This window comes from Mustela lutreola, chromosome 17, assembly GCF_030435805.1.
Source record: "Mustela lutreola isolate mMusLut2 chromosome 17, mMusLut2.pri, whole genome shotgun sequence".
NCBI lineage: Eukaryota > Metazoa > Chordata > Mammalia > Carnivora > Mustelidae > Mustela > Mustela lutreola.
Window position 1 is genome coordinate 21363884 of NC_081306.1, and position 26283 is coordinate 21390166.

Below are 26283 nucleotides of genomic sequence, written 5' to 3' on the forward strand. Positions count from 1 at the left end.
TCCTCTCACCGTTAAGGGCACAGTCAGGCCACCCTCACGGCCTCGTTTTGCCTTCGTCGCCTCTGGAAAGGCCAAGGCCCTGCCTCTCAGAACAGTCACAGGCTGAGGTCCTAGGGATGAGGACCTCAACACCAGGGCTGGGGGGTGTGGGGCGAGAACACAGCACAGTCAATTTGGTCAATCCCAAATGCAACGAAAGCCTGCACTTCCCCTTCCCAGCTTCTCCTTGACCCTCCAACTCCTACCCCACTCAGGAGGCTTCCGACACCAATTGTGTGTTGGGTTTTCCCCAAAGTAAAACATTATTTGGGACAGGGGCTGAGTGATTCCTGTTCCTGTGGTGCTGGAGGGTGGCACCCTCCAGCACCAAGATGTTACTACCCAGAAACCTTCCAAAGCCCAAACTTTGGAGAGTTTTATGGAGGCTTGTCTCATAGGCAGGCTCAACTAATAATTCCATCTCTGGTCCCTCTTCCCTCCCTGGGTGATGAGAGATGGGACTGAAATTTCCAGGCTTCCAGTCATGGGTTGGTCTTTTAGCCTCTGTCCAGGTGCTCTCCGGGACTCACCTCCTTAGAATAAGAGACTACCATCTCCCAGGAGATTCCAAGGGATTTAGGAGCCCAGTGCCGGGAACTGGGGTCAAAGAGCAAATGTTAGAACAGAAGATGCTTTTAGGCTCCTACCTTTTAGGAAATTACAGGAGATTTAAGACCTCTGTGCTAAGACCCATATATGTATTTTCTTCTGTTATTTCTCTCTCTCTCTGTCACACACACACACCCCTAGCCTCTGGCCACACGACCCCTTGCAGCAAAATGGTAGTATAGCACATTAATAGTATCCCATCCAGTTCTTGGGAACCATTCCAGTCCATCGTTCTCTTGCATGAAAACATCTCTCAGGGTGAGGCCAGTCATCAGGTTTGAAGCCCTTTCCTCGATCTGGTCAGGGTGCAGAAACAGGAGTGATCTCAGCACATGCATGGTTTCGCTTTGCCCTTGTGGACATCCAGTATAATTGAGCTAAGACGACAACAGCATCTCTTGCTCAGAGCCTCTTGGAGGAATTCATGGGGCACTGGATTTCCCTTATGACATAACTCATTTAGTCATTACTTTATATCCCTATCCATGCCCCCCACCCCATTTTAGACAACCAATGCTTTAATCGCCTCTCCCAATTCTCTACCAAACCAGTCTCTGAAAAGGATATCTCTCTGCCCACTGTGGGACATTACAGGCTGGCAATGGTGGTCCTTGGTCTGAAGAAATGTTGGTCTCCGTTCTGGTTAGTTTCTGACTCTCTGAGCACATCCATCCACCTCTGGCTTAGCAAAGCCAGGTCCAGAGTCGGTGTCTCTTCCTGTGGGGACCCATCTGCCACCTCCAGAATGACCACGGGCATCCTCGTGACAATGTGTCATCACGTTCTGTAGTTCTGTAGTCTCTGTCCCTTCAGCAGGCAGAGGAACAGTTCCTACTGCCATCTCCCACCCTAGAAGGCATGGGGGGAGTGAGTGTCGATTCGGCGCCCAGGGCCCTCCACATTCACTCATTCTGTGGACCCGGGTGGCCACATTAGGTGAGCATATGGGGATATCTGATTATGGATTCCAGTTACCTTCCAAACCTGGAAGGGGGCTCTTCTGACGGGCTTCAACACGCCCTACTTTCTTTAATGCAAATTCCCACAGTGATTTCCATGGGACCGAGCCTCAACTGCGCACCTCTGTAGTCGGCCAGGTTACCACTGTCCTCCTGGCTGTGTCAGTAGAAACCAGAACATAAGGACTTTTTACCCCTGCTCAAGTATTCCTTCACAGCTGGAAAAACAGCCCGCAACTCAGCCCACCGGACTGACTTGTTCATACCTTTCTTGATCAGAGTGGCCGTCTTCTGAACAGGATGTTGTCTGCTCCCTTCAGAATGGCCATCCACAGAAAGCAAGCGGCTCCTTGTTGGTCAACGGAGAGCTGTTTGCCAGGTACAGTCCCAAGGACAACAGAATCCCACTGCTCCTTCTGTAGTTCTGGACTCAGCCCTGGAAAGAGGCTTCCATGCTCAGAGCATTCCCCAGGCAGCACGGTGCCATGTAAACCACTTTCATTTTCTCAGGGCACGCTGCTGGGCACTGCCGTCCGGAGAGTGTCTCTCTAACAGTACCCAAGACAACACGGGTGTAACAGGTGCCAAGAACATTTTTTTTAAGTTTTTAAAAATTATTATTTATTATTTGACAGACAGAGATCACAAGTAGGCAGAGAGGCAGGCAGAGAGATAGACAGGGAAGCAGGCTTCCCTGCTGAGCAGAGAGCCCCATGCGGGACTCGATCCTAGGAACCTGGGACTATGACCTGAGCCGAAAGCAGAGGCTTAACCCACTGAGCCACCCAGGCGCCCCGCCAAGATCATTTTAAGTCCTTCGCTCACCAGGGTAACTTCACTCTATGTCGGGAGCAAGGTAGTAAATACCCGTTACATGGAGGATTCTGTAGTCCGAAGTCCCAGTGGTTGTCGCTGGGGGGCGCTCACAGGCTTGTGCCCGTCTGCACTCCACAGGGGCCAGAGCACAGAGAATCGCGCCTCCCACCCCTTTAGCTGGAGGAAACATTCCCCAGTGGGGCACATCGCCCATCCCCAAAGTACAATCTGCCTTAAGAGACTCAACCATCTCATGTAACACCTGTTCCAACATACCAGTTCTCCGACTTTTACCTTAATTCCACCAACCCTCACAACCCTCACAGTACTAATCTCTGTTTAGTACTTAACCCACTCAGGGCAAAACCGACAGGTTTTGGTTGTACAATGCAAACGTGGGGACGTGTTTCCTTATGTGACATAATATCCACTTGCATAAAACAGTACATAAAGGAGACACGACCTCCTGCCAGCAGGCCCGCCCCAACATTCCAACTTGCACCGTTTTACCAACACTTATATTCTTACCTCCCATCTAATTGTAGCCCAAGTCAGGGCTTTGCCAGTGGGTTTCGGTGGCAAAGTGCACAGGGCTCCTAGGTCAAGGAGTCGGAAAACTTCTCTTCTCCATCCAGGATCACTCGTGCCAAAGGCCTTGGATCAGGGAAGATCCTGGGGAAATGGCGGAGGAAGCAGCACTGGGAATTGTCTCCCCACCGGGACAACAAGTGCGCTAACAGAACCTCCAATAGCCACTTCAGAACTCTAGAGTCCTGCGGAAGGCTTACACCTTCTGGGGAAGGCTCTGGGAGGCAGACTGCCATGGATTTCAGCTTTTAGCACAGTAGCAGCACTCTCTGAGCCGAGCTCCACACATGCAGCCACACTGCAGCTCGTGAGAACTAGGGTGGACAAAAGGGACCCTGTCCTCCAGATATCAGGAATCTCAGCCCAGAGATGCACAGAGGTGGGCAGCCACTGCTGTCCCCCACCCACTGTGGTGAGCCCCTGTCTCTCCTGCTGAGGTGACTACCAGGGGATTTGAAGGGCCGGTGCCTTAAGCCCCCCTCATTGTTCACTTTTCCACTTTCAGGAGCCAGATATTAAAAACTAGAACATTTGCAGTCAAATGCTCTACCCCTGGGCTATACCCCCCCCCCAAACTAGAACATTTGAAACCACTGCATATAATGGAAACAGAAAATAGAGTAGCATGGTGGTTACCAGGGGCTGGGCTCCCGGGAGAAGGAACTGGGGAGATGTGGTTTCAGTAGTAGGTCATTGAGATCTAAGATCCAGGACAGGCATTACAGTCAACACTCCCATGTCACATGCTTCAGAACTGCCGGGTGAGGAGATCTTAGGGGTTCGCACCACGTGGAAGAAACGATAATGATGTGGTGTGCTTGTGGTGTTCGTGGGCACCACCGGTGGTAGTTGTTGCTGTGTATAAATGTGTCAGATAAACACATTGCACACCTTCCACTTACACAGTGTTACGTGTCCATTATACGTCTGCTAAAGAAAACACCAGCTCCCACTCCCACCTCCGGAAAACCACAATGAAACAAAACAATTGTGCATGGGGTTGGGGAGGTGGAGTGAGAAAGCACGTGTCCCAGGAAGGGCTCAGACAGGACCTGGGAAGAGGGTAAGTGTACCCGGGAGGCTGCTCCCAGGCGCAGAGACCGCCCACGACCTTCACAAAAACAGACACAATCCACAAGCACAATAACAAAGAGGGAGGAAGAATCTGGGGTCCAGAGCATTGTTAGACTCAAATGTCTAGGGTTCCACCAAAAAATCACAAGTCCGGCTGACTGACTCAGTCGGTGGAGCAGATGACTTTTTTTTCTTTTTTTAAGATTTAATTTATTTACTTGTTTATTTGTTTTTTGAGTATGTGGTGGGGAGGCATGGAGGAAGAGAAAGAAACTCAAGGAGACTCTTCACTGAGAGCTGAGCCCTGTGCAGGATTTGATCTCATAACACTGAGATCAGGAGACTCAGCAGGTGACTTTTTTTTTTTTCTTTTAAGATTTTATTTATTTATTTGACAGAGAGAGATCACAAGCAGGCAGAGAGGCAGGCAGAGAGAGAGAAGGAAGCAGGCTCCCTGCCAAGCAGAGAGCCCGATGCGGGACTCGATCCCAGGACCCTGAGATCATGACCCGAGCCGAAGGCAGCGGCCTAACCCACTGAGCCACCCAGGCACCCCAGCAGGTGACTTTTGATCTTGAGGTTATGAGTTCAAGGCTGGTGGTGGGTGTAGAGATTAAGAAACAAATAGGGGCGCCTGGCTGGCTCAGTGGGTTAAAGCATCTGTCTTCGGCTCAGGTCATGATCCAAGGGTCCTGGGATTGAGCCCCTCATCCATCTCTCTGCTCAGCAGGGACCCTGTCCCCTCGTCCCCCACCCTCCCCCACCTGCCTCTCTGCCTGCTTGTGATCTCTGTCAAATAAATAAATAAAATCTTAAAACAAAACAAAACAAAAAAACAACCAACCAGGATCGCCTAGTCGGCTCAGTGGGTGAAGCATCCTCCTGATTTCTGCTCAGGTCAAGATCTGAGTGTTGTGAGATTCAGCCCAGCGTGGAGTTCCGTGCTCACTGGGGAGTCTGCTCTCCTTTGCCCTCTGCCCCTACCCCCCTCTAAAATAAACAAATAAATCCTTTTTTTAAAAGGCATACAAGGAAACAGGAAAGTATGGCCCACTCAAAGGGGAAAAAATTAAATCAACAGGAACTGTACCTAAAAAGACCTAATGGCAAACAAATACTCTTAAGATTCTACTTCTAGGGGCAGCTTGGTGGCTCAGTCATAAGCGTCTACCTTCCGCTCAGTTTATGATGCCAGGGTCCTGGGATTGAGCCCCGCATGGGGCTCCCTGCTCAGCAGGAAGCCTGCTTCTCCCTCTCCAGCTCCCCCTGCTTGTGTTCCCTCTCTCACTGTGTCTCTCTGTCATAAATAAATAAAATCTTTATTTTAAAAAAAAGATTTAAATAAAATCTTAAAAAAAAAAAAAGATTCTACTTCTATGAAGTACTCAGTGTCATCAAAACCACAGGAACCGAGAGTAGATGGTAGGTGCCAGGGGCCAAGGGACGGAGCATGTGGAGTCAGTATTTAATAGGGACACAGTCTGGGTTGGAGCAGCTGAGGGGGGGATCTGGGAGCACATGGGGTTGAGGGCTTCAGGACAGTGGGAATGTTGGCAGTACCCAAACAGCTGAGATGGCAAAGCTTCAGTCTGTGTATTTCCACCACAGTGAAAAAAAGATTGATGTTGAAGACAAACAAAAAGAGCCAGGCAACCAAACAGATCACCCTGCGTGGTCCCACGCATATTCAGTAAGTGTGAACTAATCGATGGTGCTAGAAGGCAGATCAGTGCTTGCAGGGTTGGGGGAGGTAAGAGGCATGAGGTTAATGTGAGGAGTTATGAATATCACCATGACCATAAGGGTTTTAGGAGTATATATATGTGTCCAAATGTGTCAGATTGGACACATTGTTTCCATTCCATCAATTCAACATTTATGCACCCCACTTAAAAGAAACCATCTAGAAAAACAACAACAGGGGCACCTGGGTGGCTCAGTGGATTAAAGCCTCCGCCTTCAGCTCAGGTCATGATCCCAGGGTCCTGGGATTGAGCCCCACATTGGGCTCTCTGCTCACCAGGGAGCCTGCTTCCTCCTCTCTCTCTGCCTACTTGTGATCCCTGTCTGTCAAATAAATAAATACAATCTTTTAAAAAATAGTTTAAAAAAATAATAAAACAACAACAACAAAACCATCTCAAGATTTCCACCCTGCTGGGATGTGTCCTGCCACTCTACTCTCCCTTCTCTTTCTCCTCATTATTTTGTTTCTATCACTCCACTTCCCTTAGTCTTTTTTTTCCTTTCTTTGACAGACAGAGATCACAAGTAGGCAGAGAGGCAGGCAGAGAGAGAGGGGAAAGCAGGCTCCCCGCTGAGCAGAGAGCGTGATGTGGAGCTTAATCCCAGGACCCTGAGATCATGACCTGAGCCGAAGGCAGAGGCTTTAACCCCCCGAGCCACCCAGGCGCCCCATACTCTCCTTATTCTTTAATAACTGTTTAAATTTCCCACCCTGCTCAGACCAGCCTCTTGACTCTCTTCTCTGACTTTCCTCATTTTCTCATTAATTAACCTAACACTTTTTTTTTTTAATTTCATGTGTTCTCTATATCCAGCGTGGGCTCAAACTCATGTCCCCAAGATCAAGAGTCTCGTGTCTACTGGCGGAGCCAGCCAGGTGCCCCACATTTTTATTTTTACTAAGACCCACAAGAGGAAGCAGAGACAGCAAATGCTAAAAGATTTCCCAAACTGCCCTTCAATTTTGGAGCTGCGGGTGATATGGGGTCCCCGTGCAAAAGGTCATCCCTTAACCAGAACCTTTACCATGACCTGGGAAACCAGCATATTCAGAGGGTGAATGTCCATCATGAAGCCAGTCCTGCGTGGCTGGCCTAGAGAGCACATAAGCTGTTTTATCTGGGGTGCTCCGCTTGGCATTTATACAGAGCAACAGACAGCCCACTTGCTTGGGGGAAACAGACCTTACAGTGGTTTTTATCCCATCTGCTACGCTGGCTGTTCCCTCCTGTGGGTCTGGATCGTGTGCGGCCATCTGTGATTGTTTAATAGGGAGCCGTGGGTCCTGACTCACCCAAACATGTTCTTCCAGCATTCACAGCCCAAGACAGGCCCCACGTGAGTCACTCTCCCAATCGAGTCAGTAAGGGCTCCTCGGAAGCTAATGATAATGATCTATGAAATGAAACAACTCCTTCGCCCTGGCCCCTGGTTCCAGTGGCTTCTCGGTTTTGCTCTTCCCCTACACTGACTACCTCCTTGGCAAGCAGAGGTCTCAGAGGTCCTTTCTGCTGTCACTGGATCACTTTTCCCTTGGGGAGTGGCTTTTAGGCGAGTGGCCGAAGCAGCGAGGTCTGACCCAGCATTCTCTTTTAACTGCATTTTAACTATTACAGATAAGCAAGGGATTGAATATTTTGTCTTTTTCATACAAAATAGTTTGCATTTCCATAGGGCTCCAATGAACCAGCTCTCAGGAAGTTGGCTCCATCGCTATGTTCCACAGATAGCCCTTCCCGGGAGTGACTGAGTGCCCGACAGCTCCTGCTTCATAACGTGGGTCACCACGTGGCCACTAGGAACTAGAGTCTCCTCGTTGCCCACCGTTTTGCCCTTTCTCTTCCCAAACCACATTTCTGTGAGTCAGGGCCATTCTGTCAGATCCCACTTCCATGACACCAACTGTAATAAAAACCTCCTGTCCCTGGCAGCCTAATTTACAAGGGTTTGGGGAGCTTTGTGCTAGCACCTAGGGGCAAGTGGAGATACAGAGATATACACACTCACATTTTTTTCCCTATTATTTCACACCGTGTTTGCCACCACATCGGCAGAAATTTAAACGTCTGGTGATGTCAAGTTGTAGACAGGCGTAAGCCGGGTGAAACTCGTGCTGCTGTCAGGAGTGTGTTTCGTGGCTGCCCCTCTAGGGGGTCAAGTTTTCACCCAAAATGGGATTCAGATGTGAAGACAGATGAGGCCGCTCATACCAAGACACTGTGACAAGACTGACGACGCACATTCCGGTCAACTGATGACGCGGTTTTCCATGGGCAGTAGGGCCAGTGTCCAAGAAGGTCTGAGATGGCTTGAGAGAGCAAGGAGGGGCTCTCATCATGGCAATGGGCAGGGGGAGGCTGGGTGGAGGCCCACACACACTGGCCAGGGCTTCCCTGCTTTAAATTTCCCTCCAGTGCTGCGGAGAGAGCGCCAGCGCCTTCTAATCGGCTTGCCCATACGTGGAGCACAGGGGGAGAAGGAGGCGTGTAGCTTTAAGGCTGTCAGCCATCAAACATCAAAAATGGAGTCAGAATCTTTATTACAGAGTGTAAATTAATACCTACACTTTGCAAACCAGTTTGGCCATATTTAAAGGAGCTAAAGAGCATAGCCTCCATAGTGGGTAAGAGATGGCTGCAAATTCTTTGTTACTCCTCCCACTGAGAGGTGGACTCAAATCCTCCCTCCTCTACCTCCCCCCGACCCCCAGCCTGGGTTGACCCCAGTGGCTTGATCAGCAGAATGCCACAGAAGCGATGGTCCTTGGGGTTGAGGTTCTCCAAGGCTGAGTCTTGAGAAGACTTGCAGCTTTCGCCCAGGCCTCTCGGACCCTTGTGTTGGGGGAAGCAGCTGCCATGTCTGGCCTCGACACCCTGTGAGGACATCCCTGCAGGCCACAGGCAGGGGCCACATGGTGAGGGAAACACCGACTGGTCCCAGCTGATCCAGTGACCCAGACGTCCAGCCCGGGCGCCAGATGTAGGAGCCGAGAAGACTTCTGAGCCGAGAAGACTTCCCAGCCACTATTCATGTGCAGTTGCGCGAGAGCCCAGCAGCAAGAATCCTAAGCGGCCCCCAGCCCACCCTTGACGCTGTGGAACAGGAAACCAGATCATTGTTTGAAGCCTTCTAAGCTGCAGGATGGCCATTACACATAGGAGAACGACGGAACACCTCCCCCTGCTGATTCCACTTCTAGATGGATAACAGCATAAGACTCCCACCCACGTGTCCATGGAGGTCTGTGTACAACGACGTGCATTAGAACGTTGTTTATAACATTGAAAAAGTGCCAAAAGGCTAAGTTCTCCCTGATAGAAGAGTAGAGAAATAAATTGGGGCATAAACATTGGATGAAAAACCATACGGCAATGACCAAACTGTATCCAAATGCATCTTCGGGGATAAATCTCAGAAACATTTTGGAAAAGCAGCTGCCTGGAGTGCTTTTTTTTTTTTTTTTTAGATGTTTCTCTTTTTAAGTAATCTCTGTATCCAAGTTGGGGCTCAAATTCACAACCCCAAGATCAAGAGTCACACACTCCACTGACTGAGCCATGGAGTCCTTAAAAAAGAAAAATCAGTGTCCTGAAAGACACAGAAAAAGACAAGCAGACTTTCTTTCTTTATTATTATTTTTTAAACTAGGCTCTACACCCAACATGGGCCTCAAACCCATCACTCGAACCAAGATCAAGAGTCGCACACTCTATATATTGAGCCAGCCAGGGGTCCCAACAATGGACTATTTATTTCATTTTTTATTTTTTAAAAGGTTTATTACTGGGTGCCTGGGTGGCTCAGTTGCTAAGTGTGCCTTCAGCTCAGGTCATGATCCCAGGGTCCTGGGATCAAGCCATGTATCCAGCTCCCTGTTCGGCGGTGGTGGTGGTGGAGTGCTGCTTCTTCCTCTCCCACTCCCCCTGCTTGTAGTCCCTCTCTTGCTGTCTCTCTCTCTTTCTGTCAACTAAATAAATAAATACAATCTTTAAAAATTTTTTAAATAAAATAAAAATAAAAGGTTTATTAATTTGAGAGAGAGTGAGAAAGTGAGAGAAAGAACTTGAACAGGGGAGGGATGCCTGGGTGGCTCAGTTGGTTAAGTGACTGCCTTCATCTCAGGTCATGATCCTGGAGTCCTTGGATCGAGTCCTGCATCGGGCTCCCAGCTGGTGGGGGGAGTCTGCGTCTCCCTCTGACCTTCTCCCCTCTCACGCTCTCTCTCTCTCAAATAAATAAATAAGATCTTTAAAAAAAAAAAAAAAAAAACTTGAACAGGGGAAGGGGCAGAGGGACAGGGAGAGAAGCAGCCTCCCTCTGAGCACCAAGCCCACAGGGAGGGCTGGGGGTTCCATCTCATGATCCTGAGATTGTGACCTGAGCTGAAATCAAGAGTTAGGTGCTTAACCGACTGAGCCCCCCAGGACCCCTAATGGACTATTTTAGATTAAAGGAGACCTAAGAGAAATGATAGTTAAATGCAGTATGTGGTCCTTGATTTCACATTGTCTAAAATGGTATTACCAGGAACGTTAGAACACGGGCTGTACATTAGGTAAGGTTATTGTGTCTTATTTTATTGTTTGGTTTGTCGCATGTGATAATGGTCCCTGATTACATAGAATATCTGTGCCCTCAGGAGATGCCGGCTGAGGTAGCCAATGGTTTAGCAAAATGTGTGCAGGTATGTGCTGTGTAAGAGAGAGATAAAGTACATGGGGCAAAACATTTGCAACTGCGAGTCCATAGAGACGGTGTGGTATTATATTATCCCTGCAATTTTTCTTGAGGTTGGAAAATTTTCAAAACTATGGATTCCGCCAATACATACAACACAGACGAGTTCAGAACCATTACGCTAAGTCAAAGAAGCCAGGCACAAAAGACCATCCACTAGACAGGATTCCATTTAGAGAGGATTCTGGAAAAGACAAAATGATAGTGACAGAAAGCAGATCAGTGGTCGCAGGGATGAGCTACAGAAGACAGACTGCAAAGAGGCTTGAGGCGTGCTGGGGGTGAAGAAAGTCCTCTCTACCATGACTGTGGAAGCACTTACACCCCAGATATTTGTTAAAAACTCATCAAATGAAATACTAAACTTGGTGAGTTTTATTCTATGAAAACTATTCCCGGGCCACCTGGGTGGCTCAGTCGTTAAGCATCTGCCTTTGGCTCAGGTCATGATCCCAGGGTCCTGGGATGTGCACTGGGCTCCCTGCTCGGCAGGAAGGAAGCCTGCTTCTCCCTCTCCCGCTCTCCCTGCTTGTGTTCCCTCTCTCACTGTGTCTCTCTCTGTCAAATAAATAAATAAATAAAATATTAAAAAATAAATAAGCGAAGAAAGAAAGATTTCACGATGAGACCATTCTGGATTTAGGATGGGCTCTACATCAATGAGTCATGTCCTTATAAGAGAAAGTGGAGAGCGATCTGAGACCCAGGGTCATAGAGAAGACCCAGGGGGGGCCCATGTAAAGAGGCAGGCAGAGCTTGGAGCAGGGTTCTTCCTAGCCAGGGAACATCCAGGATCTCTAGCAGCTAAGAGAGAGCTCGGAATAGATTTCAACCTCGAAGCCTCTAGAAGGAACGAACCCTGTCCCTACTCTGCTTTTGGACTTTTGGCTTCTGGAACCCTGAGACAATAAATCATTGCTTAAGCCACCCAGGTTGTAGTGATTTGCAACAGCAGCCTTAGGAAACAAATACCTACTTCCATAAAGCTGACTTTTTTATTTTTGGCGGCTTTATTTTTAAAGATGGGAAGAAACTTGGAAACATCAGGTTAAATAGAAACAGCGAGTTGTCGACCAGCGCGTTCGGCGTGACCTGTCTCATACGGAGGGTTAAAGTGCTCCCAACAATTCTTCTTATTGTTCATAGACTGTGTCATAAAAGCCTGCAGGCCCCTTGGTCTGGACCTGAGCCATTCCCATGGGGTTGCCTCTACAGCAGGGGGCATCTGCTGGTGTCTGGATGCCAGTGTCGACTGCCCCTGGCTCTGTGAGGTGTGTGAAGTCTTCCCCAGGGAGGAGACCTTGGAACCAAGATCTGGCACAGCAGGAGGCCCAGCAGGTGGCGGGGAGGTGGTGGAGGAGAACGTCCTAGGCTGAGCACGGGCCTGTGAGAGGGCTGACTCTCCAAGGGCTGGCTTATCTTCCCCTCCCTTCACTGTCCCAGGCCTCTTCCTGGGGACACTCTGCACCCCTCCCTCGGATCCATTTTCCTGCTGGAATCAGCAGGGAGGTTGGGGGAGGGGAGCTGAGGGGCAAGGAAGGGGCTGGGCAGCTGGAAGCCAGAATTCCTGGGTCCAGAGGCAGCAGGGCACTGATTTAAACATCCAAAGACTGACTGAGGCTGAGCGCCAGGCAAGGCGGGCTGGGGGCCTCCCATTACAGGCACAGACAGATCACCCGGCCTCCCTGAGCTGGTTTCTGGTCCTCGAATGGTATGACCTCAGAGGGTGGCTGTGGGATTCTCTGGAACATGGGTGGTGAGTCACTTCTGTGCCCTTGCCCTGCCCCTGCTGAGGGCCACCAGCAGGACTGGACCCTTACTTAAGCCCCACAACCCTTGAAGCTAGCAAATGCTATCATCCCCATTGTCCAGACAGGGAAATTAAGGGCTGCAGAGGTTCATCAGCTGAATGACCCAGGGACATCCAGAGAACATACGGCCAAATTGGAATTTGGCCCGAAGCCATGGATGCTGGAGTCTGTGAGACAACCTCCTTTGCTGTATTGCTTTATGAGTTCATTTCTGGTTTATAGGTCTCTGCCCCCTCCCTGCTCCTGGGTAGAGCTTCAAACCTCCTGGGAGGAAGGACTTGCCCACTTATCACCAGGTGAGTCCAGCCCCCTGCCTGGCAGAAGGCGGGGCTCAGGGAACATGTGCTAAATATGGGTGTGTGGGGGGTGGGCTAGGCATTGAAGGGGTCAGATGGTGGCACCCAGGAGAGACTGAGGCATCTCCAAAGTCCACCAGGCTGTTCTCACGGGTGCTGTGGGAAGACATGGTGGCCTCGCTAGGCCATGCCACCCTCAAACCTCTTTGCAAAGCAAACTGGCACCCCTACTCCGTGTTGGCAGGAAACCTTGTCCTAGCCTTCCCAGGACCCAGCAATCCCAGCCCCTAAACCATCCTTCCAAGGAGTCCTTGAACCCTTTTCCCACAAGTCAGGAGGTCCAGCTCCCATCTTCCTTATTTCTCTAAGACCCAGGCAGCTGGCCCCAGGCCCCCGACACCCAGGAGTCCTGACAGCCAGCCAGAGGCCTGCTCCCAGCTGCTCCCAGCTGACAAAAGCCAGTAGCGCACATCCCTTCCCAAACACTCACGCAATAATGTCGGGGGTAGCTCGAAATCTGCCAAGCAGGGATCACTAACCCTCCAAAATTGCCAAGTCTACAAACTGGGCCTTTCTTTTTTTCCGCCAGAAAGCCTGCTGTTGATAGAACTTCCAGCACACCGCTGTTCCACCCCTCCCTTTGTCCCTGCCCACCAGGCCAGGAGGCCCTGGACCTCCCGCCAGCAAGCCCTGGGAGTCTGGAGAGACTTATCACCCGGCATGCCCAGGCGGCCTTGGGCTGGACCCACCCCAAATGCTCCTGGCCTCCACACCAAGTCCTCTGTCCTCGCACTGGAGCATGGGGTCCAGCCTTGGGCCACCTCAAGACGGAGAGCCCCAAGCAAGTGAGGGGTCCCCCTCAGCCTCAGCTTCCTCATCTGTAAAATGAGGACAATAGCAGTTCCTGCTTCATTAGGATGTCATAAAAGTAAACGAGTTGTGCTCATAAAAGAGCTTACTTAGCAGAGTGCTTGGTATGTTGTATTTGTCCTCGTTGTCATTCTCAGTAATGTCCTACCCTACAGGGCAGTTGTGAGGGGAAAGGAGCTGACGTTTGTGTGCAGCGTGGGATCTGCACCCAACAGGTGATCAATTAATGGGGCCCACGGTTTCGGATGGCAGCGGCACCGAGCAGGTGCCCAGAGCTGGGTGGAGGCGACGTTCCTTCAGCCCCGCCCGGCCACTCCGGCCGCCAGGTGGCGCCCCAGTCCTGCCCGCGGCACCGCCCCCTCACCTGCGCCGGCTGGGCACCTGGCGCCGCCTCCGGAAGAGGGGATCCGGGACCGCGGGGACCTTGGAGGGAGCCCGGCGTCGGCGGGTGAGAGCCTGGGGGGCGCCCGAGGACGCGGGCCGTTGGAGCTTCAGGTAGAACAGGGTCGGCGCGAGAAGGCGCCGGGGGTGGGGTGGTCGAGCCTGGCTCCTGGGGCGCACAAGCTGGAGGCGTGGGCAGGAAGGTAGGTGGTCGCTGAGCCTCGGACGCCTGGGGCGGGGCGGGGTGGGGGGTGTCGAGGAGCTGGGGGTCCAGACGCCTGGGTCGAGATGCTAAACAGCGGCTCGGTACGAGAAGGTGCGAGAAGGCGGGAGGAGAAGGGACGCCCCCGGGTCTCCAGAGCGGGGTTGGGGCCACAGGGGCCACCTCAGGGAGACTCCGGGACCCCGGCTGGGCCGGAACAACTGCGACAACTGGGTCCTGCGGATGGGGCTGGGCTTGGACACCTGGGGTGGAAGGGACAGGTGTGTGTGTGTGGGGGGGGGTTGTGCGCGCGTGTGTAAGGGGTGGGGGGGATCCCCCAGAGGGTTGGAGGTGGGGAGGGTGCCAGCGAAATCTGGTGTGTCTCTTCTGAGCCCCGGATCAGCCGGGCCCTAAGCAGCCCTGGGAGAGCGCCACCGGGCTCCTGTCCCCAGGGGCGGGCCGGGAAGTAAACAGAAACCTGGAGTGGCCCCACCGTCTGCTGGTACAACTTGTTACTTGGCCCTGCCCTGGGCCTGCCCTGGGGCCCCTGGGAAACTGGGGCCAACACTCCAGAATGGGAGGACTGGGTCTGGGCACCTGAGCTCCAAGGCATGGGGACCAAAACACCTGGATCTTGTGAAAATAGGAAAACAAGGACCAGGATACCTGGGAGGGAAGGGGGCTGGGGCCCTGGGCTTCTGGGGTCCTGGGCTTCTAGAAGAGAAGGGATCCGCAGGCCTAAATTCCCAAGGCCTGTACTCTGGGAGGGGAAAAGGCTGAGCTCCTCTGGAGTCCTGAGTCTCTGAGAACTTGGCTTCTAGAAAGAGCTTCCCTGCTGGTGAGGGGCTGGGAGCCAGGTCAGCAAGGTCCTGGAGCACTGGGACAGTTACCTGGGGGCAGAGGATGTCTGTCAATAGCAGCTTATTTCCTTGTACTCCCTGCCTCAGTTTACCCCGGGGACATTAACGGAGCTGGGTGGCCAAGACGCAGATCATTAACCCTTCACAGCCCAAGGAGGCCCTTGCCACAAGGCCAGATCTTGACCAGCAGGGGGCAAGTCCCAACCAGCTGCCTGTCCCCACTGACCCTCCTGTGCCCACAGAGGCTGCAGCCACCATGAGCTCCCCACAAGGACCAGGCTTCCTGTCGGGGCTGCTCTCTGGAGGTGCCTCCCCCAGTGGCAATGAGGGCTTCTTCCCCTTCGTGCTGGAAAGGCGGGACTCGTTCCTGGGAGGGGGCCCGGGGCCCGAGGAGCCCGAGGACCTGGCCCTCCAGCTGCAGCAGAAGGAGAAGGACCTGCTGTTGGCCGCGGAGCTTGGCAAGATGCTTCTGGAGCGCAATGAGGAGCTACAGCGGCAGCTGGAGACACTGAACACCCAGCACTCTGAGCGAGAGGAAGTGAGCTGGCGGCCGGGGCGGGGTGGGACAGGGGACAGCCTGAGCTGGTGGAGGGCAGGTGGGAGACAGGTGCGCAGGGGGAGGCCCCCAGAAGAGCAGTTCACTGGGCCCCGTGTTCCTGGAGGGATTCTCCAGTGGTTGAGGACAAGCCAGGAGCTAGGTTCAGACCTCTGCCTGGCTGTGGGACCCTGGGCCAGCCACTGGTCTTCTCTGAATCTTGGGTCTGGCCACTCAGTGGGATGGCACAACCCCAGCCACCAGTTACTGGGCACCCCTTCCCTGCCTGGCCCTGGGCTAAGCCCTTCCTGTGCGTTATCTCGGCCAATTCTCTCCTAGACATGTAACATAGAATTCCCCCCTCTGCCCAGGCTGTCCTCAGCTACACAGCCATTCTGAGGGTCACATCGGGCCCCTAATCACCCCGGACAACCCCGACCAGCATCCATAGAGCCCCAACCATTGCTTCAGGATAGACCTGGGGAGCTCATGTCCCTCAGTTCCTCCCCTGGCCACCTAGTGGGCATGTCACCATTTAAGTGGAGCATCTTGACCCCATCACCTGTGGTCCTCATCCCCACTTCCCATATCAGGACCAGAGCCCAAGCGTCTCATGACCTCTCTTCTCCCGCATGTGCAAGCCCTAGGGATTTTCCCCCTAAACCAGATTCTGAATCTACCCGCTTCCCAGGGTCTCTGCAGCCTCCAAGCTGGCTGAAGCCAACATCGCCTCTGCCCCAGCCCTGCAGCTGCCTCCTCACTCATGCCCAGCTTCCACTCCTGCCCCCAGAGCCCATTCTCCATGCTCCATTATGGGGCCGCCAGAGGCATCTTCAAGAATTGCAAATCGGGGGATGCCTGAGTAGCTCAGTTGGTTAAGCGGCTGCCTTTGGCTCAGGTCATGATCCCAGCATCCTGGGATCGAGTCCCACATCGGGCTTCTTACTCAGCAGGAAGCCTAGGAAGCCTGCTTCTCCCTCTGCCTCTGCCTGCCACTCTGTCTGCTTGGGCTCACTCTCTCTGACAAAAAAAAAAAAGACTTCAACTTAAAAAAAAGACTTGCAAATCGGATCATTTCTGTCCTTGCCTAAAATCCCCTCACGGCTCCCCATCTCACTTACAATGATGACACTCTTCACCAGGGCCCAAAAGTCCCTGCTCGAGGGCCTCGGCCAGTGACACTGCTGTCCTCCCCTGGAACCTCTTTTTAGTTTTTCAAGTAACCCCCACGTGTTCCCTTGGGACCTTTGCACGTGCTGTTCCTTGGTGTAGCCCTCTTCCATCCTGCTCTTTAGGTGTGAAGTCAAACGTCACTTTCTCTTTAAAGAACCCCCCAGCCTACCCCACTCTTCCTCACCAGGGCTTCTTTACAGCCCTTACACACTCTCTCTGAAACGACCAAGTTTGACCAAGTTCAAGCCTGTGTCCATGCGCCTGAGTCTCTAGACTCTAAGCTACCAGAGGCTAGGAACTCGGTGGTCTCCAGTACTGCAGACAGCCAGACCCCACAGTGGGAGGAGCTCAGGAAGTACTGCTGGGCTGGCTAGGGAGCCGGAACCTAGGGGGTATTAAAGAGCTTATCTAATCAAGGAGAGCAGCACAGCAGGGCACCAGCGAGGACAAGTGGACCCTGAACCTGGGGATTTAACCCTAGAGCTCTTGTTGCCCCCACGATATTTGGTTAAGAGTTTGTGCACGTGGGTTGGAATTGCTGCCTCACTGCTTTACTGTGTGTCCTTGGGCAAGGCATTTGACCTCTCTGACCCCCAGGCTCCTCATATAGAAAATAAGTACACTGACAATTCTAACTGTGATTGGCTGGTTGAAATGGCACCAGGAAGGCGCAAGCACAGGGCCTGGTCGGAGTGCCTAATATCTGGAGCACCATACGTTTACAACTGCCTTCTTGCTTTGAGGGTTTATAGAGAGTGGGGGCCAGAGGCTGGCCCCCCGACTTGCCTGCCTCCCCAAGCCGGGCAGCTGGGTGTGACAAAAGCGTCCCCCCGCCTGTTGGACAGGTTTTGGGGAGGGCACGCTGAGGCCTGGGGCCCAGGCGGGGCTGGCCAGGGTTAATTAGAGAGAGCTGGCCCAGAGGAGCTGGGGGAGAAGAGCTGAGCAGAGGCTGAGCCTCCACAGCCCCTGGGACACCAGCTGGTGAGGCCATGGGCCGGGGCTTAAATTCTGCCAGACTCAGGCGCCAAAAACGGCGCCTGCGACCTCGGGTGCAGAAGCCCAGGCAGCAGCCGGAGGTGAGCGGGCATCAGGGATCCTCACTCTCCTCCAGTCCCAGATCAGCTCCTCCTGTCTGACCTGGAAACCTCTCTCCACTCTCCCCCCTCCTCCAAGGCTCTGGTTTTCACTCTCTGCCTGCTTCTCCCTCTTGCTTCCACATTTGTCTCAGCACCCCCAGACCCCTCTGGGTCCATCTGTGTGTTTGCTCCAGCCTCCCCTCCCCCATCCCTCCCTCTGTCCTTGACCCCTCTGTCCGGGCCCCCACAGCGGCTGCAGCAGGAGAACCATGAGCTCCGCCGGGGCCTGGCAGTGCGGGGCGCTGAATGGGAGGCCAGAGCTGTGGAGCTGGAGGGGGACGTGGAGGCCCTGCGTGCCCAGCTGGGAGAGCAGCGCTGTGAGCAGCAGGACAGTGGGCGTGAGCGGGCACAGGCCCTCTGTGAGCTCAGCGAGCAGAACCTCCGGCTCAGCCAGCAGCTGGCCCAGGTGGGAGAACCGATCCTGTGTCCCTAACAGAGGGAGGGCAGGTGTCTGTGTCCCAGTGTTGGGGTGGGCGCATGGGGCTTGGGGTCAAGGCTCAGGGCCAGCTGGGGGCTCCACTGCCTTCCCCCTCACCCCCAACAGGCCTCCCAGACCGAGCAGGAACTTCAGAGGGAAGTGGATGGACTTCGGGGGCAGTGCCAGGCTCAGGTCCTGGCAGAAGCAGAGCTGAGGACGCGGCTGGAGAGTCTACAGGGGGAGGTGAGTGCCAACTGGGGCTGGGGGTGATCTGGGGCTGGCCCAGCACCCCCCCTCCAGCCCTGAGGTCTCTCCCCAGAACCAGATGCTGCAGGGCCGCCGGCAGGACCTGGAGGCCCAGATCCGGGGCCTGCGTGAGGAGGTGGAGAAGGGCCAGGCCAGGCTGCGGGCCACCCACGAGGAGCTGCTGCTAATGCGGCGTGAGAAGCGGGAGCATAGCCTGGAGGTGACCGGTGGGGGGGGTGGGGGGGTGTATCTGACCAGGGCAGGGGCCACTGCCTCGGGGCTTCCAGGGAGAGGAGGCCACAGCTGGGTCATCGGGAGCCCCAGAAGCTGAGCCAAGAGAGCCTGGGCATTAGCCCAAGGGCACATGGGAGCTTTGGAAGGAGACTGAGCAGGGGTGGTCTGCCTTTAGAAGCCATTAGAGCCCGGCAGTTGGGAGGCCAGAGATGACGGGGACTTGGACCAGGTCTGGGGCAGTGGAGATGCACAAAAGGAAATGACAAGAGGCAGCAATGGCCTGATGTTTGAGCTCTCAGGAGCGTGCACTCTGTGGTGAAATAACGCGGGCCCGGATCCCAACATCCCTTCTCACTTTCCTTGTCTGTGAGATGGGATGGGGATGATGAAGAGCCGAGGGGAGGGTGAGGCACTCAGCACAGCGCGGGGTTAGAAGGGTCAATAAACGCATCGAGGATGAAGAGTTAGCAGGCCGACCGGTTCGGGGAGGGGGCGGGGCCCGCCAGGTGACCCGATGGGGTGGGGCTGGGGGGAGGCGGACTGGAAACTTTAAAGCCAGGGCACCTGTCCGCACCCTGCATTATAGAGGAGGAAATTGGGATCTGCCGAGGGGACCTGCGCGGTCCAAGGCCGCCCAGCGATCCGAGGGTGGGAGCAGGATCCCTGGGGTGCTCCGACGCGCGGGACTGCGGGCTCTGGGCGGCGCGCCGGCGCCCCCTGTAGGTCGGCGGCGGGATGAAGGCGCAGGGCGTCCCTGGCTGACTGACCACACTTCTGCCCTTCTGTCTGTCCCTCCGTAGCTGGAACGCGCGCGCTCCGAGGCTGGGGAGGCATTGAGCGCGCTGCGGAGACTGCAGAGGCGCGTCTCGGAGCTGGAGGAGGAGTCGCGCCTTCAGGACGCCGACGTGTCAGTAGCCTCACTGCAGTCCGAGCTTGCTCAGAGCCTCGACGGCGACCAGGACCAGAAAGCGGATGGATGCAGAGACGCCCCGGTGAGCTCGTGACCCACTAGCCCTCACGTGCCATGCAGACTCCGCCCCTCCTCCTTTCCCCAGAAGGTCCGACACCTCACTGACAGATTCCTTTGGCGAACAGAACACTCTGTCCCCTGAGATCCAAGAGACATTCAGTCACCTGCCTTCAGCCCAAGAGAAAAGCCTGGAGCCTCCCAAGAAGCGAGCATCCCTGAGGCCAGGGGAGATACTCGAGGAGAAGGAGGCCGAAGTGGCCCGGCTGCAGGATGAGGTGTGGGAGTGCGAGAGTGGATGGAGAGCCCCTCCCCAGGCCAGTTTCTCTTGCCCATCTACACCTCTGAGCCTTTGCCCACTAATTCCCCCTCTACATGGATCTATTTGCATCCCAACAAACTTGTAGTTATGCTTCAAGAGTCAGACTGTATGCCACCTCTTCCAGGAGGGCTTCCTAAGCCGCAATCCCCCCCACCCCCCAGCCCTACCTCCTAGTGCTTCTCTCAGCATCCCTTCTGCAGGCTTACACCACCCTGCCCCCACCCCATCCTGCACCAGCCCGGGGGCTCAGATTATTCTCCACATTGGCCGCAGCTGCCCAGAGAGTTTGTGGAGCAGGCGAGGGAGGGCCTGGAGACCTGAAGCCCTGGCTGCTGGGAGACCCAGGGGACCCACCTGCTTCTTTTCGCCTTCCCCTGCCCACAGATCACGCTGCAGCGGACAGAGATACTGTCCCTGCGGGAGGAGCTGCGAAGGCAGAAGGAGCTGCGAACACAGGAGGACCCTGAGGAGGCCCTTAGCGGCGCCCTCTCGGATCGGGACGAAGCTGTGAACAAGTGAGCCTCTGCCACCATGCACCACAGCCCCTCAGGCACCCTGGGCCTTCGAATCCTACCCCCAACCCCCGCCATGTGATATAGTTATCCCCACACCCACCAGGAGCCCTCCGACCTTGCTTTCGGTGTCAGCAGCACCACTCCCGTCGGGGTGCAGCGACGTCTCGCCACGCCCGTTCCCTGACGCCCGAGCGCCCTCGGACCCACTCTTTGCCCCTCTTGCCGGCAGAGCGTTGGAACTGTCCCTGGAGCTCAGCCGCGTCTCTCTGGAGAGGGACTCGCTCTCTCGGGAGCTGCTTCGTACTATCCGCCAGAAGGTGGCGTTGACGCAAGAGCTGGAGGCCTGGCAGGTGAGGGGCGGGACCGGAAGGGCGGGAGACCGGCAGGGGCGGGGCCAGTGCGCTGACCCGCTCCTCGGGCCGGCGCAGGACGACATGCAGGTGGTGATCGGCCAGCAGTTGCGCTCGCAACGCCAGAAGGAGCTGAGTACGGCCGGATCAGCCCCGCGTCGCGCTGCACCGCGCTTCTCGCTGCGCCTGGGCCCTGGGTCTGCCGGCGGCTTCCTGAGCAATCTCTTCCGAAGGACCTGAAGGGCGGGCGAAGGGGGCCGCCAGTGGCCTCTGGTTCACGTAACTCTTCTGGCCAACGTAGCACCAGGGCCCCGTCTTCCAGAGGGGGCTGGTGCCCTCCCTGCCCCGGGAAGCTGGGCAAAGGCTCACTGGGAGCAGGGGCTAGCTTTGGGTGCCAGGGACCCCAGGTGGGTGGCGGGACAGGTGAGGCAGAGCTGTTTTAAATCTATATAGGTCTCTGTTTTCTAAGCACCTTGCGCCTGGCATGCTCCAGGGCAGAGATGGGGGTGGGTATTTATGTATCAAGGTCGAACAGAGTAATATATAAAAAATCATTACCCCAACTTGGCCTCCATTCTTGGGAAGAACATAAACGGAAAAACAGCCTGGAAATTTATTTATTAAAAAAGAAAGAAAAAAAAGCACTCCAAATCCCTACTACAGAAGAGGTGTTGACACATATCAGAAGGACAGGGAGAAGGCGCGGTAGCCCAGATTGGTGAAGACATCCACCCGGCAGCTGTTACCCGCGGCTGTCAGGACCTGGAGGCAAGATGGGGGTGACTGGCCCGGCCATACATGTGTCCCCCCCTTTCCCCGCCCCGAGGACCATCGCAGCCCCTTGCAGGACCCACCTTGCACTCGGGTGCTGCTGGCTGCTGGTTGAGACTAAGGCTAAGCAGCCCTGGGGAGGAGCCAGGCACCTGGGCCTTCAGCTCCCCACTCAGCTGCCACTGGTTGACACAGCGGCCCTGGCCAGCAGATAGAATCTGTGGAGGGTAGGGAGGGCAGTCAGGCGTCAGAACTGGAGAGAACCGGGCAAAGGTGGTAGAAGCAAGACAGAGGGCCTCACCAAGTCCTGGTAGAAGGTGACGTGTTTCTGTGGTGCCCGCATGGGGAAAATGGTGGTGGGCGTGGAGGATCGGAGGTGCCAGAGGGTGAGTGCTGGGCCGCCTCCACAGACCTGGGCAGAAGGGAGGGGGTCCCCAGCCACTTTGAGGTCAGGCTCTTAGCTGGCAGGGCCCGGAGTGGTAACCCCATTCTGCACCTCGCCCTGCTCACCATCCAGTCTGAGTCCGTTGCCAGACATCCGATCCAACGCCCATTGTGGGGTCTCGAGCACTCCTAGGGGAAAGAGGGTAAGAGAAGGAGATGAAGACATGGGTGATGCCCAGGGAGGTGGAAGGGAGGACAGGGCGTGGCGCGTGCCCTCACCTCATGCTTATACACCTCGATGGTCTGGACTTCCTTGGCTGTGCGGAGGTCTGTGGGGGAAGGACGGTGAGAAGCGCCCTGCTGGCCCCAGTCTTCGCCAACACCTTTCCCTCCAACCAGACACTAACTTACCCCAAAGTCGCACGGCTCCATCCTCACCACCCGACAGCACCTCAGGGCTCCGCTCCCGCAGTGCCAGACAGTGGATATAGTCTGTGTGGCCCCGGAGAGCCCGCTGCAGGAGGAGGGCCAGTGTCAGGAGGAGACCCTGAAAGGATGCCCCTACTCCCATTCAGCCCTGACCACCCAGCCCCGTGGCCTGCTCACTGTGAAGGCCCCAGTCTCAAGGTCCATCGTATGCAACTGACAGTCTCCCCCTGCCAGGATGAGAGAATTCTCCTACAGAAGAAGGCAGAGTGGAATCGCAAGTCAACGTCGAATCAGGACAGGGAGAGGGGAAAGGCTTTTAAGACTGGACCAAGAACAGGGCAGAGTAGAGCCCCAGTCACAAAGGGCTCAGACCTTGGGGACGAGAAGCAAAGCATTGATCTCAGGCACTTCGAGACTGGTCCTGGGAGAGAGAAAGTGAGGTCAGCTCTGGTGAGGCAGTACCTTTGCCTCCAAGCCCCTTTTGCCCACAGGGCCCTAGCTTACCTGTATGGAGGCTGACGCCGCCACAGCTCCTTACAGCCCTTCACGGAAGGAAACACTGGATAATGTCAGAGGCTCCCTGGGACCAGGCACCCCAACTGTCCCCCAGCTCCATACTCCTTACCTTCTTGAGGATCTCTGCCCAAAGCCAGGCCTTCACCTCCCCATCCCCAGCACTGAGCAGGTGTCGATCAGTGGAGACCATGCTGTAGACAGGCCCATCATGGGCTAGACGGAAATGCAGAACCTGAGTGACCCTGTCCTGCTGCCCTCCCCTACCCAGGGTTCTCTAAGCCAGACTCAATGGCTGTACCCACCTTGGAATGTGACCACGGGCTTCTTACTTTCTTCTTTGGCCTCAGAACTCAAAGCAGCAGACAAGCTGAAGGGAGAGGGGAGGGCAGCCTGAGAGTCAGAAGCAGGGGGTGCCAGTAACAGGGCTTACAAGTGCTAGAGCTACAGGACAGTGGGAGCAGGGATGAGGATACCTGAAGATGGCGATCTGCCCGTAATTGTTGCCAGCTGCAAGGAACTTCCCACAGGGTGAGACACTCTGGGAGAAAATGGTCATGTGGAGCCGCTGCAGGGCCTGAAACACTTCCATCTGTTGGGGGAAGCTGGATGAAGGCGACCTGGAACATCTAGGACCTGCCAGTCAGACTCCTTCCTGCAACCCCTGCGGTCTGTCCGGCCTCCCACGGCCCAGATCGCTCAGCCATCCTTTGAGGCGGCCCACCAAGTGGGTGTGTGCCCAGAGTCCCAAGAGTTGTCAAGGTGTGATGTCTACCAGGACCTTGAGCAAGTGCCCAGCCTGGCCTCCTCAAGTGGCAAATGGAGTTCACGGGAGACTTTGTCACAGGTGTCTGAGCTCATATATCTAGAGCTTCACATACAACTCTCTGGTAGAAAGCGCTTAAAAAGTGGCTCCAGGGGTGCCTGGGTGGCTCAGTGGGTTGAGCCTCTGCCTTCCGCTCAGGTCATGATCTCAGGGTCCGGGGATCCTGGTCCTGGGATCTCAGCGGGGAGCCTGCTTCCCTCTCTCTCTGCCTGCCTCTCTGCCTACTTGTGATCTCTCTTTGACAAATAAAAGAATCTTTTAAAAAAATTTTATTTAAAAAAAGTGGCCCCATTAACCCGATACATAAAATATACTGACTTCTAATCCCTACCCTCCAACTTTCACGTTAGGCCCCTAAGATCATGCTGGGTCAGAGGCCGCTCCTGGTCAGAGTCCGAGTCCCAAACAAAACAGGGCAGTCATGCTCAGGAATGACTCCTTGCCAGCCTCTTCCTAGCCGGGCATGGACTACAAACCCCAGAAGGCACCGCGCACCACGCCCGCCTCACCTGACCCAGAGGTACCGCGTGTGGCACAGCTCGCTCCATGAGAACTACAAATCCCAGGGCGCTCAGCGCGACGCAGTTTCACAAGTCTGAACGTGCCCGCGAGCGGTTCCCTTCGGGGCGCCGGACAGCCCCAACACCGCCGGCCGGCCCGGCGCGAAGGCGGCCGCCGAGTATTACAGAGCTTCAGGATCCAAGGTGACCGCCGCGAAGATCGCCAACACCAAGTAGCGCCTAGCGCGGTCCCTCTAAGACAGGTCCCCTCCCCCACTTCGCCGAGCCCACACGCTTTCTAGCCGCGCGGCGCTCGTCTTCCGCGCCTGCGCAGAACCTCGCCACTGCGCGCGCGTAGCGCCACGCCCCTCACGCTGGACCACGCCCTCTGAGGCTCCGCCCTGTCGCCTGGATCCCACCCTCTGCCTGTGGGACCCCGAACCCAAATGATCCTGCAGCAGCCCCTAGAACGAGGACCCCCAGGTCGGGCCCAGCGCGACCCAAGGGCCGCGTCGGGGACGCCTCGAGCCCAGGACGTGAGGTGTGTGTGAGGGAACTGGGTGGGCCTGCCCAGAGGCCCAGGAGCTTGGGCTGGGGGCTCATGGCTGGTCTGCAAGATGACACGCGGTGGGGCAAGTCGGCAAGGCTTGGGCATAAGCTAAGACTGGGCTGAGTTCTGAGGCAGGCTGCTGGCTGACCTGGGACATGGGGTGACTTAGGTGTCAGCTGTGACGGGTGGTCTGGGGGCTTCCTGACTACACTGCAGGCACTGGAGAGCCGATCCTGGGGATGGGGCCAAGAGGGTGGGGTGCACCTGGCTTTCTTTTCTTCCCAGCTCCCCTCCCCGAGGAGCTGTGCCCATGAGCACCAAGCGGCGCCTGGAGGAGGAGCAGTGAGTTTGGGGGCAGGGAGGGACTCCCAACAAGACCTCTGTCACCTTAGGTCCCCATCAGACTGCCACGGATGTGAATATCCCAGCCTGCCTGTCTTCCTGTCTCTCCCCAGGGAGCCCTTGCGAAAACAGTTCCTTTCTGAAGAGAATATGGCCACTCACTTCTCTCGACTCAGCCTGCACAATGACCACCCTTACTGCAGCCCCCCCATGGCTTTCCCCCCATCTCTGCCCCCACTCAGGTAGGCACCATCCACCGTCTTGGCCTTCTGGAGGATCACACCCGATCTTTGAAGCCACTCTCTAGGCCCTGCCTCATCCTGCTATTTTTAGCTTCTACCCAACCTCTGTTGTTTCCCATCTTGGCTCCTTGGAAGGTGCTGGCAGCCCAAGAGCTCTTGGGGACCTGGTCCTGGAGGGAGGTGGCTCTTCCAGGCCAGCCTCAGCCCCATGCTGTTATTTCCTTTTCCAGGAGCCCTTGCTCTGAGCTGCTTCTGTGGCGCTATCCTGGGAACCTGATCCCTGAGGCCCTCCGGCTGCTGAGGCTAGGGGACACCCCCAACCCCCACTACTCTGCAACCCAAGCTGGGGAGATAATGGAGCTCTGAGTGCTGCTGGGCAGTATTTCTGCCCACTTTCCTTCTTCCCCACAACACAGAAGACCAGCATCCCCACTGAGGGACCAGCTGTCCTGAATATTCTCCAGATCAGGCCCCTGGGCCCCAGAACGGACCCTCAACAGAGGACAGTAAATCCCACAGAGCCCTGGACTGGGAGGGGCTGGAGGGACAGGAGCATGGGAAGGAAGGGAGGCATTTCCCCTAGAACTGAATAAAGATTGCTGAGCAAATGAAGGCTTCCGTCTGGAACCCTGGGACCTTTTGGGAAGGAAGATGGGAAGGCTGGGACGCTGGATGCTTGGGGTTTCTCAAAATCTTCCCTGGAAAAAACGGTCAGGACCCGGCCAGGTCCTGGCAGGCTGGGCTCAGGCATTGAGAATGTGTGAGTCAGAACCTCACCCCCCCACCCCCGCGGCTGACTCACTCCTCCCTCCAGCTCTGGGAAGTCGGGCTGGGGATCATGC

At 55.3% G+C, this 26283-nt stretch overlaps 3 protein-coding genes and 1 long non-coding RNA gene across 11 annotated transcripts; 3 read left to right on the forward strand and 1 right to left on the reverse strand.

Annotated features, from left to right (window-relative positions):
* The first annotated feature begins 12196 nt into the window (after positions 1-12196).
* Positions 12197-13374, forward strand: LOC131819481 (uncharacterized). Its single transcript, XR_009349199.1, has 3 exons — positions 12197-12279; positions 12602-12675; positions 13265-13374. It is a non-coding gene; the product is annotated as an uncharacterized LOC131819481 (long non-coding RNA).
* A 492-nt stretch (positions 13375-13866) lies between these two features.
* Positions 13867-21447, forward strand: BICDL2 (BICD family like cargo adaptor 2). Of its 4 annotated transcripts, none has more exons than XM_059154608.1 (10): positions 13867-13993; positions 15231-15526; positions 18023-18238; positions 18377-18493; positions 18570-18716; positions 19531-19722; positions 19826-19975; positions 20404-20534; positions 20764-20884; positions 20963-21447. In XM_059154608.1, the coding sequence occupies exons 2-10, from the start codon at positions 15245-15247 to the stop codon at positions 21122-21124; spliced, it is 1518 nt and encodes a 505-aa protein (XP_059010591.1). In that variant the 5' UTR covers positions 13867-13993; positions 15231-15244; the 3' UTR covers positions 21125-21447. The 4 variants fall into 4 exon arrangements, with proteins under 4 accessions (XP_059010591.1, XP_059010593.1, XP_059010590.1 ...); XM_059154607.1 differs by having other exon boundaries at positions 13935-14040; XM_059154609.1 differs by having other exon boundaries at positions 13981-14129.
* A 36-nt stretch (positions 21448-21483) lies between these two features.
* THOC6 (THO complex subunit 6) lies at positions 21484-24457 on the reverse strand. Of its 3 annotated transcripts, XM_059154611.1 has the most exons (13): positions 24317-24457; positions 23458-23573; positions 23287-23351; positions 23094-23197; positions 22973-23010; positions 22841-22889; positions 22646-22717; positions 22451-22553; positions 22319-22368; positions 22166-22228; positions 21957-22067; positions 21739-21873; positions 21484-21646 (listed from the first exon to the last, which is right to left on the reverse strand). In XM_059154611.1, exons 1-13 carry the CDS (start codon positions 24353-24355, stop codon positions 21566-21568), a joined length of 1026 nt encoding a protein of 341 aa, XP_059010594.1. In that variant the 5' UTR covers positions 24356-24457; the 3' UTR covers positions 21484-21565. The 3 variants fall into 3 exon arrangements, with proteins under 3 accessions (XP_059010594.1, XP_059010595.1, XP_059010596.1); XM_059154612.1 differs by lacking the exons at positions 22841-22889; positions 22973-23010; XM_059154613.1 differs by lacking the exons at positions 22646-22717; positions 22841-22889; positions 22973-23010.
* Positions 24458-24714: 257 nt separating this feature from the next.
* HCFC1R1 (host cell factor C1 regulator 1) lies at positions 24715-26053 on the forward strand. 3 transcript variants are annotated; one of them, XM_059154619.1, is made up of 4 exons: positions 24717-24848; positions 25143-25199; positions 25313-25441; positions 25672-26053. In XM_059154619.1, the coding sequence occupies exons 1-4, from the start codon at positions 24754-24756 to the stop codon at positions 25805-25807; spliced, it is 417 nt and encodes a 138-aa protein (XP_059010602.1). In that variant the 5' UTR covers positions 24717-24753; the 3' UTR covers positions 25808-26053. The 3 variants fall into 3 exon arrangements, with proteins under 3 accessions (XP_059010603.1, XP_059010602.1, XP_059010601.1); XM_059154620.1 differs by lacking the exon at positions 25143-25199 and having other exon boundaries at positions 24715-24848; XM_059154618.1 differs by lacking the exon at positions 25143-25199 and having other exon boundaries at positions 25250-25441.
* The last annotated feature ends 230 nt before the right edge of the window (positions 26054-26283 follow it).

Excerpts from the sequence above, each read along its gene's own strand:
- BICDL2 (XM_059154608.1), top strand. The coding sequence starts at position 15,245 with ATGAGCTCCCCACAAGGACCAGGCTTCCTGTCGGGGCTGCTCTCTGGA. Across the intron at positions 18,239-18,376 it reads TCAGCCAGCAGCTGGCCCAG|GCCTCCCAGACCGAGCAGGA; the intron begins GTGGGAGAACCG and ends CACCCCCAACAG. Across the intron at positions 18,494-18,569 it reads TGGAGAGTCTACAGGGGGAG|AACCAGATGCTGCAGGGCCG; the intron begins GTGAGTGCCAAC and ends GTCTCTCCCCAG.
- THOC6 (XM_059154611.1), bottom strand. The coding sequence starts at position 24,355 with ATGGAGCGAGCTGTGCCACACGCGGTACCTCTGGGTCAG. Across the intron at positions 23,352-23,457 it reads GGGCAGATCGCCATCTTCAG|CTTGTCTGCTGCTTTGAGTT; the intron begins GTATCCTCATCC and ends CTCTCCCTTCAG. Across the intron at positions 21,647-21,738 it reads CAGCAGCACCCGAGTGCAAG|GTCCTGACAGCCGCGGGTAA; the intron begins GTGGGTCCTGCA and ends TCTTGCCTCCAG.
- HCFC1R1 (XM_059154618.1), top strand. The coding sequence starts at position 24,754 with ATGATCCTGCAGCAGCCCCTAGAACGAGGACCCCCAGGTCGGGCCCAG. Across the intron at positions 24,849-25,249 it reads CCTCGAGCCCAGGACGTGAG|GTCCCCATCAGACTGCCACG; the intron begins GTGTGTGTGAGG and ends CTGTCACCTTAG. Across the intron at positions 25,442-25,671 it reads CCATCTCTGCCCCCACTCAG|GAGCCCTTGCTCTGAGCTGC; the intron begins GTAGGCACCATC and ends TTCCTTTTCCAG.